General features: G+C 38.1%; 1 protein-coding gene across 2 annotated transcripts in view; it reads left to right on the top strand.

The window, feature by feature from the left end:
• LOC128693404 (prolyl 4-hydroxylase subunit alpha-3-like) overlaps positions 1 to 17,414 on the top strand; it is a 44,520-nt gene that overhangs the window by 1,860 nt on the left and 25,246 nt on the right. The window contains exons 2-8 of one of the 2 annotated variants that reach the window (XM_070083647.1): positions 638 to 794; positions 905 to 1,071; positions 5,721 to 5,843; positions 6,259 to 6,429; positions 6,633 to 6,793; positions 7,163 to 7,282; positions 9,572 to 9,736. In XM_070083647.1, the coding sequence (XP_069939748.1) occupies positions 638 to 794; positions 905 to 1,071; positions 5,721 to 5,843; positions 6,259 to 6,429; positions 6,633 to 6,793; positions 7,163 to 7,282; positions 9,572 to 9,736 (1,064 nt within the window). The remainder of the gene's footprint in view (positions 1 to 637; positions 795 to 904; positions 1,072 to 5,720; positions 5,844 to 6,258; positions 6,430 to 6,632; positions 6,794 to 7,162; positions 7,283 to 9,571; positions 9,737 to 17,414) is intronic. The other variant, XM_070083648.1, reaches the window with a different exon arrangement.

The following is a 17,414-nucleotide window of genomic DNA, read 5'->3' as shown; positions in this document are numbered from 1 at the left end:
ACAGTTCTCTGTATTGGACTGAAGAAGCCACTGGCTGGGGAAACATTTCCTCCCTAAATATTCCCGAATATTACACAAGTGTCTCATTCTTTATCTTATCAGGTTTGATCCAGGATAAGGGAAACTAGCCCCAGTTCCTTGAATAAAGAGCACTGGATGAGCATCAAGACACATTCCCCTTCACATACCCTTCAATGGTAATCCCCTTCAAGGGGAATATACTTTGGAACTCAGACCGAAGTGCCCATACTAGTCTTTCCCCAAATTTCTTTTAGTTCATTAAATTTCCAGGTGTTCTAGCAGATGCGTAGTTGTAATGTGACTTATAGTGACCCGTATCTCAATATGTTGTTCAACACCGTCACATGTAACCACCATCACAGGTGGCCCATGGCCTGGTAGGCAACACTCTCTTCACACACTTAGTGTCCGTGGTTCGATACCCGGCAAGGGTGAAAACATGGGGCGTGCTTCCTTACACCTGTTGTCCCCGTTCACCTACCAAGCAAGTAGATACCTGGGTGTTAGTCGACTGGTGTGGGTCGCAGTTCTCGATGACGCACTGACTTTCTTGGGTTATCCTGGGTGGATAACCCTCCGGGGTTAAAAACCCAAAAAATTATCATTACTCTCACAGCGTGTGTGTGGGCGGTGTGTGTGGGCGTGGCGGAGGGCGCCCCACGACCTGGCAACATGTACACATCCTTGGAACAGATGAACCACTTGTTTGTGTTCGACAAGCTGGTGGGGGAGTTGCTCATCCTCTTACCACAGAGCATCCCTGAAGCCTCCAGGTGGGTTCTTAGGTCATCCAGCTAGACCACATGGTGCCTTAAGATGTAGTTCATGACTGACAACTTTGGATGGGTGTAAGAACTTCATTAATCGCTAACCTCTCCCTCAGGTACCTAGAGTCCTATTGGAGTGTATCAGCTGACCGAGAAAAGGTTAAGGGTGAGGTGACCTCCGTGGAGATCACGGGTAATCCCCTTCATGTGTACTCTGTCATCAAACGACTCGTCTTGTACTGGCCTGTACTCAGCAACTTAGTCAACATCAGCCACACACTAGGTCAGACCTCACGCCGGCTCTTAACAAAAATTCTTCCCGTGAAACAAGGAAATTATTTGAACTTTGTCTTAAAATAAAGTACGGTATTTTTCTTCAAATTGTCAGTGCTCTATATATTGTAAACTAAAGGTAACTTGTATTGAACGATGCCAGTGAATGGGGAGACGAATGGTACAACGCAGGGCGTATATATATATATATATATATATATATATATATATATATATATATATATATATATATATATATATGTCGTGCCGAATAGGCAGAACTTGCGATCTTGGCTTAAATAGCAACGCTCATCTTGCCATATAAGACAAGTGAAAATTTGTGCATGCAATAATTTCGCAAAAATCATTCTAAACCTAACGAAAAAAATATATTCATTGTGTTTGTTTATAATTAAATTACTGTAAACGTATCTAAAATATATTTAGTTCGGTTAAGCTAAAATAAATTGCTCTTGTTATAATAAGGTTAGGTAAGTTTTCTAAGATTCTTTTGGTACAAAATTAAAATTTTTTACATAAACATTAATGAAAAAAATATATCTTTAAGCGGATAAGAGAAAATTTTAGAAAGGACTTAATTTTAAATGAGTTCTTGCTAATTGACCAGTTTTACATATTCGGCACGACATATATATATATATATATATATATATATATATATATATATATATATATATATATATATATATATATATATATATATATATATATATATGTCGTGCCGAATAGGCAGAACTTGCGATCTTGGCTTAAATAGCAACGCTCATCTTGCCATATAGGACAAGTGAAAATTTGTGTATGCAATAATTTTGCCAAAATCATTCTGAACCTAACGAAAAAAATATATTTTACTGTGTTTGTTTAGTATTAAATTATTGTAAACAAATCTAAAATATATTAAGTTAGGTTAGGCTAAAATAAATTGCTCTTGTTATTATAAGGTTAGGTAAGTTTTCTAAGATTCTTTTGGTGCAAAATTATGAATTATTACATTAACATTAATGAAAAAAATATGTCTTTAAATGTATAAGAGAAAATTTTAGAAAAGACTTAATTTTGAATGAGTTCTTGCTAATTGACCAGTTTTACATATTCGGCACGACATATATATATATATATATATATATATATATATATATATATATATATATATATATATATATATATATATATATGTGTGTGTGTGTGTGTGTCGTGCCGAATAGGCAGAACTTGCGATCTTGGCTTAAATAGCAACGTTCATCTTGCCATATAGGACAAGCGAAAATTTGTGTATGTAATAATTTCGCAAAAATCATTCTGAACCTAACGAAAAAAATATATTTCATTGTGTTTGTTTAGTATTAAATTATTGTAAACAAATCTAAAATATATTTAGTTGGGTTAGGCTAAAATAAATTGTTTTTGTTATAATAAGGTTAGGTAAGTTTTCTAAGTTCCTTTTGGTGCAAAATTATATTTTTTTACATCATCATTAATGAAAATATATCTTTAAACGTATAAGACAAAATTTTAGAAAGAACTTAATTTTAAATGAGTTCTTGCTAATTGACCAGTTTTACTTATCCGGGACGACATTATATATATATATATATATATATATATATATATATATATATATATATATATATATATATATATATATATATATATATTATATGAAGAAGAGTAGAGTATATGGAGAGTAAAAGAAAGGTGAAGAGAGTGGTGAGAGAGTGTAAAAGGATCAGATGATAGAGTGGGAGAGGCACTGTCAAGAAATTTTAATGTAAATAAGAAAAAAAAATTGGAGTGAGTTAAACAAGTTAAGAAAGCCTAGAGAACGAATGGATTTGTCAGTTAAAAACAGAGTAGGGGAGTTAGTAGATGGGGAGATGGAGGTTTTGGGAAGATGGCGAGAATATTTTGAGTAACTTTTAAATGTCGACGAAGAAAGGGAGGCGGTAATTTCATTCACTGGCCAGGGAGGTTTACCATCTTTTAGGAGTGAAGAAGAACAGGATGTGAGTGTGGGGGAGGTGCGTGAGGCATTACGTAGAATGAAAGGGGGTAAAGCAGCTGGAACTGACGGGATCATGACAGAAATGTTAAAAGCAGGGGGAAACATAGTGTTGGAGTGGTTGGTATTTTTGTTTAATAATTGTATGAAAGAGGGGAAGGTACCTAGGGATTGACAGAGAGCATGTATAGTCCCTTTATATAAAGGGAAGGGGGACAAAAGAGATTGTAAAAATTATAGAGGAATAAGTTTACTGAGTATACCAGGAAAAGTGTACGGTAGGGTTATAACTGAAAGAATTAGAGGTAAGCCAGAATGTAGGACTGCAGATGAGCAAGGAGGTTTCAGAGTGGGTAGGGGATGTGTAGATCAAGTGTTTACATTGAAGCATATATGTGAACAGTATTTAGATAAAGGTAGGGAAGTTTTTATTGCATTTATGGATTTAGAAAAGGCATATGACAGAGTGGATAGGGAAGCAATGTGGCAGATGTTGGAAGTATATGGAATAGGTGGTAAGTTACTAAATGTTGTAAAGAGTTTTTATGAGGATAGTGAGGATCAGGTTAGGGTGTGTAGAAGAGAGGGAGATTACTTCCCGGTAAAAGTAGGTCTTAGACAGGGATGTGTAATGTCACCATGGTAGTTTAATATATTTATAGATGGGGTTGTAAAAGAAGTAAATGCTAGGGTGTTCGGGTGAGGGGTGGGATTAAATTACGGGGAATCAAATACAAAATGGGAATTGACACAGTTGCTTTTTGCTGATGATACTGTGCTTATGGGAGATTCTAAAGAAAAATTGCAAAGGTTAGTGGAGGAGTTTGGGAGTGTGTGTAAAGGTAGAAAGTTGAAAGTGAACATAGAAAAGAGTAAGGTGATGAGGGTACCAAATGATTTAGATAAAGAAAAATTGGATATCAAATTGGGGAGGAGTATGGAAGAAGTGAATGTTTTCAGATACTTGGGAGTTGACGTGTCGGCAGATGGATTTATGAAGGATGAAGTTAATCATAGAATTGAAGATGGACAGAAGGTGAGTGGTGCTTTGAGGTATATGTGTGAAGACAAAAAAACGTTATCTTTGGATACAAAGAAGGGAATGTATGAAAGTATAGTAGTACCAACACTCTTATATGGGTGTGAAGCTTGGGTTGTGAATGCAGCAGCGAGGAGGCGGTTGGAGGCAGTGGAGATGTCCTGCCTAAGTGCAATGTGTGGTGTAAATGTTATGTAGGAAATTCGGAGTGTGGAAATTAGAAGGTGTGGAGTTAATAAAAGTATTAGTCGTAGGGCTGAAGAGGGTTTGTTGAGGTGGTTTGGTCATTTAGAGAGAATGGATCAAAGAATTACATGGAGAGCATTTAAATCTGTAGGGGAAGGAAGGCGGGATAGGGGTCGTCCTCGAAAAGGTTGGAAGGAAGGGGTAAAGGAGGTTTTGTGGGCGAGGGGCTTGGACTTCCAGCAGGCGTGTGTGAGCGTGTTCGATAGGAGTGAATGGAGACGAATGGTATTTGGGACCTGACGATCTGTTGGAATGTAAGCAGGGTAATATTTAGTGAAGGGATTCAGGGAAACCGGTTATTTTTATATAGCCGGACTTGAGTCCTGGAAATGGGAGGTACAATGCCTGCACTCTAAAGGAGGGATTCGGGATATTGGCAGTTTGGAGGGATATGTTGTGTATCTTTATACGTATATGCTTCTAAACTGTTGTGTTCTGAGCACCTCTGCAAAAACAGTGATAATGTGTGAGGTGAAAGTGTTGAATGATGATGAAAGTATTTTCTTTTTGGGTCACCCTGCCTCGGTAGGAGACGGCCGACTTGTTGAGAAAAAAATAATTATATATATATATATATATATATATATATATATATATATATATATATATATATATATATATATATATATTATATATATATACATGTATATATATATATATATATATATATATATATATATATATATACATGTATATATTATATATATATATAAATATATATATATATATATATATATATATATATATATTAATATATATATATATATATATATACATGTATATATATATATATATATATTATATATATATATATATATATATATATATATATATATATATATATATATATATATATATATATATATATATGTCGTGCCGAATATGTAAAACTGGTCAATTAGTAAGAACTCATTTAAAATTAAGTTCTTTCTAAAATTTTCTTTTATACGTTTTTTTCATTAATGTTAATGTAAAAAAAATTAATTTTGCACAAAAAGAATCTTAGAAAACTTACCTAACCTTTATAACAAGAACAATTTATTTTATCCTAACCCAACTAAATATATTTTAGATTTGTTTACAATAATTTAATACTAAACAAACAGTGAAATACATTTTTCTCGTTAGGTTCAGAATGATTTTGGCAAAATTATTGCATACACCAATTTTCGCTTGTCCTATATGGCAAGATGAGCGTTGCTATTTAAGCCAAGATCGCAAGTTCTGCCTATTCGGCACTATATATATATATATATATATATATATATATATATATATATATATATATATATATATATATATATATATATATATAATCACACGCACATAGTATAATAACCTCTGAACCTGACAGATGTAGTGTGTGAGGATAAGAACGTTGGGTGTAAAGAATGGTCTTTGCGAGGTGAGTGTCTCCACAACTGGCAGTACATGATCCTCAACTGTCAGCACTCCTGTGATATCTGTCTCACACCTGGTGAGTTGACTCCGCTAATTCTCTTTCCTGTGATGTCTGACACCTGGCGAGTGTCTCCCCCGACTCTCATATGATCAGTCAGGTTGTTCCTCTGTAGAGCCAGTGTGACTTCTTCATATCAACTCATTCATGAGGAGATTCATTTTTTGATTAAATTTTACTCTTAATCACATATTTACCAAAAATATTAATTTGCAAAGTAGTTTTAATACTGTGATTTTAAAATATGTCTATGGAGGCGTAGATATTCTGTGACGCTCTTACAATAATAACTTTTCTCCAGAGTTATTATTTAATATTTATTAGGCTGGTAGTCGAGCTGATAGTTGACAATAACATCTAGTTAGCATTTAAGGAATAAACCAGCAGTTCTTTTAATTGAGATTATTGTTCCTTCCTGACGGTGGTGTAACAGAGATACTGGCCCGGGTGAGGGAGGTGGTGGAAGCCAGCAACAGGACGGTCCTGCCCACGTATGACGACCTCCGTGGGGCAGCCTTTGCCCTGGCTCGCCTCCAGAGGACTTACCGCATTCCTATTGGCAGCTTCATGCATGGACGCCTCGAAAACACTCCCTGTAGTGTTAGTAAGTTGGTCTTGAATATTGTAAAATAACTAAATAACCAGACAGAACATTACTCTGGACTTCGCGTTGTAAAGGTGCTGGTGTTTAGTTGATGTTTTTGGAAACAAAACTGGGAAAGTCAGCCAAAGCAATATCAGTCTTCGTAATGTGTAGTTTTTAATGTAAAATAGTCGCCAGAAACTTTTCATAGTTACTCCTGCCAGGGTTGACGGTGGAAGACTGTGTTAGGGTCGCCAATGCTACTCGCCACTTCTGCTATATAAGTGATGCTTGGCTCTGGTATAGCTACTGCCGTGCAACTGCTGTAGATGATCCCCTATTACAAGCTCACATCCAGGCACTGATGGACGACACAGCACTCCAGGTGAGGCAGAAATACTGGTTTTGATGATGAGGACAGGCTGAGGCGAACAGAGTTGAATCTCAGGCTCAGAAGTAGAAAAATCACTGGTTTCAGCAACACTTCCAGCACTCACTGAGTTGTTTGTGGGGGTCGAATCTCAGCTCCTGGCTCCACCTTTTAAACAACAATCACCGTTATTACTGTTCCATTTGCTTCCTGGTTTCTGAGAGCCAGTTCTGCACGAATCACTTCCAACGATGCTGAGGTTATAGGCTGAGCTCACTCTGTGAATATAATAATCATGAGATTCCTTTGTAATAGCACAATTAGATTTTGTAAAATACCAAGCTTGTACTTTAGGCAAGAAATTAGATAATTTGTTGTTGGTAGCACGACAGAGGGTGGAGTGAATACAACAACCAATACTTCCCTCGTCCCTTGAACGAGACACACTACCAGATTTCACGGGACTCGCCATACAGTCAACTGTGTCGTGGTACTAGTCAACAGGTCAGTATCTTTTATGCTTTCATCTTGGTGCATATATATATATATATATATATATATATATATATATATATATATATATATATATATATATATATATATATATATATATATATATATATATATATATATATATATATATATATATATATATATATATATATATATATATATATATATATATATATATACATATATATATATATATATATATATACATATATACATATATATATATATATATATATATACATATATACATATATATATATATATATACATATATATATATACATATATATATATATATATATATATATATATATATATATATACATATATATATACATATATATATATATATATATATATATATATATATATATATATACATATATATATATACATATATATATATATATATATATATATATATATATATATATATATATATATATACATATATATATATACATATATATATATATATATATATATATATATATATATATATATATATATATATATATATACATATATATATATACATATATATATATATATATATATATATATATATATATATATATATATATATATATATATATATACATATATATATATATATATATATATATATATATATATATATATATATATATATATATATATATATATATATATATATATATACATATATATATATATATATATATATATATATATATATATATATATATATATATATATATATATATATATATGTATGTTAACAAGTCAGCGGTCTCCCACCGAAGCAGGGTGACCCAAAATGAAAATACTTTCATCATCATTCAACACTTTCACCTCACTCATACATAATCACTGTTTTTGCAGAGGTGCTCAGAAAACGACAGTTTAGAAGCATATACGTATAAAGATACACAACATATCCCTCCAAACTGCCAATATCTCAAAACTGAAAAGGTTTTGCCGAATAGGTAAAACTTGCGATTTTGGCTTAAACAACAATGTTGTTCTTGCTAAATAAGGCAAGCGAAAATTTGTGTATGCAATAATTTCGCAAAAAATCATTCTGAACCTAACGAAAAAAATATTTCATTGTGTTTGTTTAATAATAAATTATTATAAACTTATCTAAAATATATTTAGTTGAATTAGGCTAAATTAAATTGCACTTGTTATAATAAGGTTAGGTAGGTTTTCAAAGATTATTTTGGTGCAAAATTAAAAAATTTTACATTAACATTAATGACAAAAGTATATCTTTAAACGTATAAGAGAAAAAATTCAGAAAGGACTTAATTTTAAATCAGTACTTGTTAATTGACCAGTTTTGCATATTCGGCACGACATATATATAATTTCTCCCTGAAGCTGTTTCAATATTACACTTGTCCTCCCACCTCCATTTTCTGCAACTGCCTAAATAGTTACCGCTTATTGACCAAGGTTATCATAGCCCAGAATTAAATCTTGATATATTTCCACTTGGCTGAGTTCTGTATAACAGGAGTGTTACCATACAGAGTAGTAGCTGTTATTACTCTCCAATAGGGGCGATTCTTTGATGCTGCTGAAGGGTTTCTGATCCAAGGAATGTCTTCTGTCTTCCCCTTCCTTAGGTCAAACCTGATTACTCCAATTCCTATCCATCCTGTTACCCAGGCGATGTATGACACTTATGGGTTTAGCACTTCCACACAAATGTAATGACAGATCCTGTCATCAAAAGACTATAATTTATTATTATTATTCATTTGGAAGCATTAAACTCGTAAGGGTCATACAGCACCTGGGGCACAAGAGATGAGATTTAATGCAAGGAAATGGAGGACAACTCCAGTTCCTTGGATGAAGAGTCCTTCAGCACTACCAAAGAGTCTTCTTGGATGGAATCACAGTCAGGACAGTCTCGTCATCGTCTTATTGCTAGTGGTCCTAGTGTCACTCGCAACCTGATAATGGTCCAGCCTGGACCGAAACATTTTATAGTTCTTTTCTGCACTATATGTAGGCGGCAATCACCACATACCCATCCTGAGGGCGGTAGCCACCCTATATCTACCTTGTGGGTGGCAGTCACCCCATATCCACCTTATGGGTGGCAGTCACCCCATACCCACCTCATGGGTAGCAGTCACCCCATACCCACCTTATGGGTGGCAGTTACGAAAATAGAGGCATGTAGTGGGAACTGGTATCATGGATTAGTTCCTTTATGTTAATTTGCAAGAGACTGCTCAACCCCACTGAGTCACAAAGTTGTGAATAAATTTTTATTTATTACAGACTGACGGGAGCTTGCGGTGCCATGTGTCGAACAGAGGTGCTCACTACCTCACGCTACAGCCGGTGCGCTATGAGCATGTATATAACCAGCCTGACATCTTCCTCTTCTATGATGTCATCAGTGACAAGGAAATCCGGATCATCCAGGAGCAGGCATCATCCTTGGTATGTCACACTGCCAAGAGTTGGTTATCATCTTTGGTATGTTATGATGCCGGGAGCTGGTATCTTCCTTTGTCTGTCATGATGCCAGGAGTTGGTTATCATCCTTCGTATGTTATGTTACCAGCTGGTTATCATCCTTGGTATGTTATGATGCCAGGAGCTGGTATCATCTTTATTATGTTGGAGAAGCACCAGATTTGTAGATGTATTATTATTATAGTCATAACTAAGAGCTAAACCCACAAGGGTTATACAGCGCTGTGTAGAGGTCATAGAGCGTCTGAGGAATGGGAGGTAATCAGATTTGGTCCAAGGAAGGAGCGAGTAGATCCAAGTCTCCTTGGATGAAGAGCCCTTCATGGACATAAAGGCCACACTAGTATAGCTTTTATTTTTCAAAGACTTGTCCATTTGTTAAGCAATTCCTCTAATTTCCTAATAAACAGAACACAAAGAATAGTAAACAGTAAAGTCTGAGGCGGCTATTGTGAAAAGCTGTTCCACAAGGCACAATACTCGCTCCCATCTTGTTCCTCATCCTCATATCTGACATAGACTGGGATATAAGCCACAGCACCGTGTCTTCCTATGCAGATGACACCCGAATTTACATGACAGTGTTCTCCACTGAAGACACTGCAAGATTCATATTAAACTAACACCATTTGGAAAAGGCCCGGGCCGGGAGAAATACCGGCGAATCTTTAATAATAATAATCAACCAAATCTTTAAATGGACTGCAGAAAACAATCTGAAGTTCAATGATGAGAAACTTCAATTACTCCGATATGGAAACTGTGAGGAAATTAAAGCTACATCGGAGTATAAAACAAATTGCAACCACACAATAAAGCGAAAAACTAATGTAAAAGACCTGGGAGTGATCATGTCAGAGGATCTCACCTTCAAGGACCATAACATTGTATCCATCGCATCTGCTAGAAAACTGACAGGATGGATAATGAGAACCTTCAAAACTAGGAATGCCAAGCTTGTTCTATCTAGGCTGGAATATGGCTGCACACTAACAGCACCTTTCAAGGCAGGTGAAATTGCTGAACTAGAAAATATACAGAGAACCTTCACGGCGCACATAACTGCAACAAAACACCTCAGTTACTGGGAATGCTTAAAGTTCCTCAACCTGTACTCCCTAGAATGCAGGTGGGAGAGATACTTGATTATATACACTTGGAAAATCCTAGAGGGATTAGTACCAAATTTGCACACGAAAATCACTCCCTATGAAAGCAAAAGACTCAGCAGATGATGCAACATCCCCCCAATGACAAGCAGGGGTGCCACTAGCACAATAAGAGACACAGCATATATAAGGGGGATTACCAATAGACCCCTGTCTTCAAGCAGGCACTGTACAGGCACCTAAAGTCAGTACCTGACCAGCCAGGCTGTAGTTCATACGTCAGGCTGCGTGCAGCCAACAGTAACAGCCTGGTGGTCCAGGCACTTATCCACCATGAGGCCTGGTCACAGACTGGGCCGCATGGGCGTTACCCCCTGGAACCCTCTCCAGGTATAGCAATATAATCGTGTTTAAAAAACATAATTGTTAGACGTGTCAGCGTGCCTTGTTGTGCTCCGGGTTTTCTCGTGTTTTCATGGTCACTCTTACGTGCTAGAACTTTAATTTGTGCCATCAATCCTATACGATACATCCCTCTAGCGCCTGGAACCAATCTTGGGCGGAAAACATTATATACTGAGTCAAAAAAGGAGAATTAGTGTGCACTACCTAGCAGAGTTTAGTGCCAGAGGGGAATCATAGGCCTGTGTTCCGTGTGCAAAATAATAATGATAGAACTTTTCTTTGTCAGAGGAAAGAAAGTCTCCCTGATAACAGTGTGTATACATAGTGTATAGTGTATACTACAGTGGCTCCCTAGTATATAGATGATAAAGGCTAAAGTGTCATTTGAAAACAGGTGAATTTGTAAATGAAGTGATAAGCCTATAGAGGCAGGTGCCAGAAGTTGCCAGAAACTTACCACAGAGGTCAGCTGTTTTAAATAATCTTCCTGGCCTGCTAGTGTACCTCGCATATAATCTAGTGATACCAGTGAATAGCAGAATACAGTGTTGTAGTAGCAACTAACCAGTATTATAATGGTACTTAGTGGATTATTATTATTATAATCAAAGGGGAAGCGCTAAACCCGGAGGATTATACAGCGCCTGGGGGGGGGATGTGGAAGGCATTCAGGCTTAATTCGGGGAACTGGAGCACAGATCCAATTCCCTAAATCAAGAGCCCCTCACCAACATCAAGGAACCTTCCTTGAGGGGGGTACTTAATTGGAGTGGAGTGACTTTCATTAGTTTCTTTTTTCTTGAAATACCAGACATATACTATGAATCTCATATAACCTGTAGTTACCAGCAGTCGCAATATACACAACGAGAAGCAATTATTACTACAGAAAAAGCGTCCTTCCTCCAAAATTTCCACCAGTCAACTATAGTGATAATATAGCATTTATTGTGGTGGAGACGAAAAAAACCTAGAAAAGCTAGATACAGCGATTGATAAACAAGGGTTGAGGCTCGACCGTTCGTCACTGTAGGAGCTACCAGCAATCACCGGTTCTTCAACACGCAAGTTATACTTTTGTATCAATCAAATCACATTACTCAGGTAGATAATTTCAAGTAGATCCTTCATGTGTTAGCCCAAATCACCGACCAGTATGTTTTAAATAAGTGACCCACTGATCAGATCAGACTGGTTCCGAACCCTTGACTGGTCCGAACCCTCGACTGGTCCGAACCCTTGACTGGTCCGAACCCTTGACTGGTTTCAAACGGATTCGTTGGACAATAAAGCAAACTGTAAATGGATGGGGTTGCAGGCGCCCTTATCAAACACAATTATTATTATAATCAAGGGGGAAGCGCTAAACCCAGAGGATTATACAGCGCCTAGGGGGGGGATGTGGAAGGCATTCAGGCTTAATTCGGGGAACTGGAGCACAAATCCAATTCCCTAAATCAAGAGCCCCTCACCAACATCAAGGATTATCAAACACAAACAATAAATATAAATCAGGAACGTACACGGTAAGCTGTCCAATATAAACCATACCCCCGGCCGGGATTGAACCCGCGATCATAGAGTCTCAAAACTCCAGCCCGTTGCGTTAGCCACTAGACCAGCTAGCCACAATAAGATTCATCCAACTAGGTATATTTCTACACCATAGGAAGGTTAGCACAGGCACCACTGTGACCACAAATGCAAGTTTTTACAGATGAATCTCCAGCTAGCGTGGCCATGACGAACTCTAGCTCAAGTCCCTTCACTGCCGTCAACATGACTCAAGAAATCGTAATGACACGATTGCAAACAAACCATATGGTTTGTTTGCAATCGTGTCATTACGATTTCTTGAGTCCTGTCCAATATACAAGTACAGTTAGAAATAGAAATACATTATTATTATAATCAAAAAGAAGCGCTAATTATTATTATTATCAAAAAGAAGCGCTAAGCCACAAGGACTATACAGCAATAGAAATACAAATAGCTAGAGCTTCATTTAAGGAGGTTATTAATAGAGTATTCAAGAGGTTGCTAGTAGAATTACAGTAAATCAACCATTCAAATCATTATGAAGCTGTGTAGTCTGCAGTCAATCAAACAAACGGGCTTCCACATGTGTGGAAATTTATTTGGTCCCTAAAGTTCCACAGCAGATCCAGCATGGCCGTATGGGACGGCTGAGCCGGGCGACCCTTAAACCCTCCCAAACAAACAAAGCATTCTCTGGTTGGCAGTTGTTGGTAAGCTTATTTAATTTATAGATTTACTCTTCAGGGAAGGAGTAGGTAGTTCTACTGATAGTATATTAATATTAGGTTTACTAAGGCAAATGTAGATAATAATAATGTAGACCTAAGACCTTAACATAGGTAGTAATAGGCCGATAATGTAGGCAAACACTAGGATAAGTTAGCTAGGGAGAACTGGCAGCCCTAGTTTGAACGAAGAGACGAGGGTCTGGAAGGGAGACCAGCTCGTTCTTCTTACGACAGACACCAACTGGACAAGACGTGCCGTGATCAGCAGACGGCGCCCCCACGTGTCTTCACATCTGAGACCTGGGGAAATCTGGTAGAGGCACCTTGATGTACCGTAGATGACCTCCTCCATCAGCCCATACAGTAAGACAAAACCTCCACCTTTTTCCTCGTAGATTCTGGCCAGTGTCTTGGGAGATTGTGGGTTGAGTTTTAGCTGTGGGCCCGGTGTGCAACAGAGAGAGCATGCCCAGTAAGTACCAGTGTCTCAGAGCCGTCTGAAGCTAGTGTTTGAGTCTGCATAGTTATACTAGGGGATACATACCCTCTTGGATATAGGAATTTCTGAGGTGCAGGCAGGACACTAATTACGATTGAATATTGCAGGAATTAATGCTCCCGGTTGCACGTGGTTTCTGAGGGGGAGTCCAAAGGGGCAAAGGCTAGCTTAGGGAAGTGAAGATCAGGATATATGCTGCAACACCAAGTAAGTTAGTCCTTTATACGTGCATGCAGGCGAGGTTTCTTGCAATACCAATTATTTGTGAAAATCTGTCCTATAAGCCACTTGTGAGGCTGAGGTACCCACCTCAGAGCTCGGTGTCAACAGAGTTTGCCAGGGTAGGCGACTCACTTGGAGGCAGTCCACACAAATTTTCACATGAATAAATTGTCATTTTTGTGGAAATTGGTGTCACGCCCCTTGTGCAGATATCCAAGAACTAGCTACAAGCAGTATTAAAACAGGGAAGTGTTTTTGGGTATGCCCAAATGAGATAAATCTGTGGACTAAAATCACAAGGGTATTAAAAGAGGATAACATCAAAGCTGCTTTCATAGACAACCTGGAAGCTTTCTACAACAGATGGGAACATAAAAAGTCTGGGCTGAATGGTACTGCCCTTGATACTGGCCATGTAGTCAGAAACTGTAAGGCTGGAGGTGATGTCCTGGTAGTCAGTAAATGTGGGTCTGATAGTGCTGTCCTGGGAGACAGTAATGGTGAAGCTGGAGGTGCTGTCCTGGGAGACAGTAATGGTGAAGCTGGAGGTGCTGTCCTGGGAGACAGTAATGGTGAAGCTGGAGGTGCTGTCCTGGGAGACAGTAATGGTGAAGCTGGAGGTGCTGTCCTGGGAGACAGTAATGGTGAAGCTGGAGGTGCTGTCCAGGTAGTCAGGAATTATACGCAGGAAGGAATGCATGTAAATGACCTCATGGGAGACAGGAGCCGTAGTGGGGAATCAAGTGTTGTCAAATATAAGATAAAACCAATATTGCAAACTAGAAATACCACAGGAAATAGCAAACAAGGACTCCACTAGCAATAGTGAGGATATATTACCAAAAACAACTGGTGGGAGCTCCATTGTTGGTGCTAGGGAGGATAGGAATAAGACAGGGAAACATGCACCAACAGGGAATACAGTCACAGAAACCCAAGGCAAACGGAAACCAAGCCTGTGCACATACTATGCACTTGGTATCTGCAGACATGGGAAATCTGGAAAAACAGACGGGACGTGCAACTATGACCACCCTAGAAAATGCCATGCCCATATGACAACAGGAAAATGCAAACTCCCTTCCTGTAAGCTTTTTCACCCTGAAATGTGTACCTCTTCAGTACAGGAAAGACTGTGCTATAACTTAAATTGCCAGGCACACCATCTAAAGGGGACAAAAAGATACAAAACATCCAGGCCATGGGAAAAACCTGGGTAGCCACAGCCACTCAAGAGGGAGAGGTTTTTTTAGTGCCAGGAAGGAAAAAAAACTGGCAGGAAATGGCAGAAATCGTACACCAAATCCAGTCATTCCTGGAGTGGAACCACAGTCGATGGCCTCCACTCCAAACCAACAGATACAGATACTAATGCCGGAAAAAAAAAACCAGTACCAACAATACCACCAGTCCGATGACATTCTTCTTTGCAAATATACAAGGTCTAAAGCCAGCAACAAACAACAAAATATCTTTCATCCGTGGACTGCTTACAGAGGCAAAGGCAATGTTCGCAGCTTTCACTGAGACCCACATAAAGGATCACTTGGACAACGAAATATGGATCCCAGGTTACAACCTATACAGATGTGACAGTGAACAGGCAAAAGGGGGGGGGGGGGTTGGCCTGTACATTGCAGAGTCACTTGTTTGCACAGAACTGCTTAATGCCTCAAATGATGTAGTGGAAGTTTTAGCAGTAAAGGTCGAGAACCAAAACCTAGTCATTGTGGTAGTCTACAAGCCTCCGGATGCAACATCCCAGCAATTCCAGGAACAGCTGTTAAAAATTGACCACTGTCTGGAAAATCTTCCAGCTCCTGCACCCAACATCTTGCTCTTGGGGGATTTCAACTTAAGGCACCTAAAATGGAGGAATATAGCAAATAATATTGTTGCAGTAATAACACCAGGAGGCAGCTCTGATGAAAACTCACACTCATACGAGCTTTTAAATCTCTGCACAAAATTCAATTTAAACCAGCAAATAATAGAGTCTACTAGACTGGAGAATACACTAGACCTCATCTTCACTAACAATGATGATCTGATAAGAAATGTCACCATATCAAAAACAATATACTCAGATCACAACATAATTGAGGTTCAGACATGTATGCGTGGAGCCCCAGACCGACATAATGAGACTAGTCACGAGGGAGCATTCACCAAATTCAACTTCAATAACAAAAACATAAAGTGGGACCAAGTAAACCAAGTCCTAACCGATATAAGCTGGGAAGATATACTAAGCAACACAGACCCCAACTTATGCCTAGAACAGATTAACTTGGTGGCACTCGATGTATGCACAAGGTTTATTCCTCTAAGAAAAAGGAGGAGTAGATGTAAAATAGAAAGAGACAGGCGCTCCCTTTACAGGCGACGGAAAAGAATAACAGAGCGGCTAAAAGAGGTCAATATATCTGAAATGCGTAGGGAGACACTGGTCAGAGAAATAGCAAGCATCGAACTTAAGCTAAAGGAATCTTATAGGAGTCAGGAATCGCGGGAAGAACTAAAAGCCATAAATGAAATCGAAAGAAACCCAAAGTATTTCTTCTCCTATGCCAAATCAAAGTCGAGAACAACGTCCAGTATTGGGTCCCTACTTAAACAAGATGGGTCCTACACAGATGACAGCAAGGAAATGAGTGAGCTACTCAAGTCCCAATATGACTCAGTTTTTAGCAAGCCGCTAACCAGACTGAGAGTCGAAGATCAAAATGAATTTTTTATGAGAGAGCCACAGAATTTGGTTAACACAAGCCTATCCGATGTTATCCTGACTCCAAATGACTTCGAACAGGCGATAAATGACATGCCCATGCACTCTGCCCCAGGGCCAGACTCGTGGCACTCCATGTTCGTCAAGAACTGCAAGAAGCCCCTATCACGAGCCTTTTCCATCCTATGGAGAGGGAGCATGGACACAGGGGTCGTCCCACAGTTACTAAAAACAACAGACAGCCCCACTCCACAAAGGGGGCAGTAAAGCAATAGCAAAGAACTACAGACCGATAGCACTAACATCCCATATCATAAAAATCTTTGAAAGGGTCCTAAGAAGCAAGATCACCACCCATCTAGAAACCCATCAGCTACACAACCCAGGGCAACATGGGTTTAGAACAGGTCGC

The sequence above is a fragment of the Cherax quadricarinatus genome, chromosome 10 (assembly GCF_038502225.1).
Source record: "Cherax quadricarinatus isolate ZL_2023a chromosome 10, ASM3850222v1, whole genome shotgun sequence".
Classification (NCBI taxonomy): Eukaryota; Metazoa; Arthropoda; class Malacostraca; order Decapoda; family Parastacidae; genus Cherax; species Cherax quadricarinatus.
This window is presented reverse-complemented; position numbering and strand designations above follow the sequence as displayed.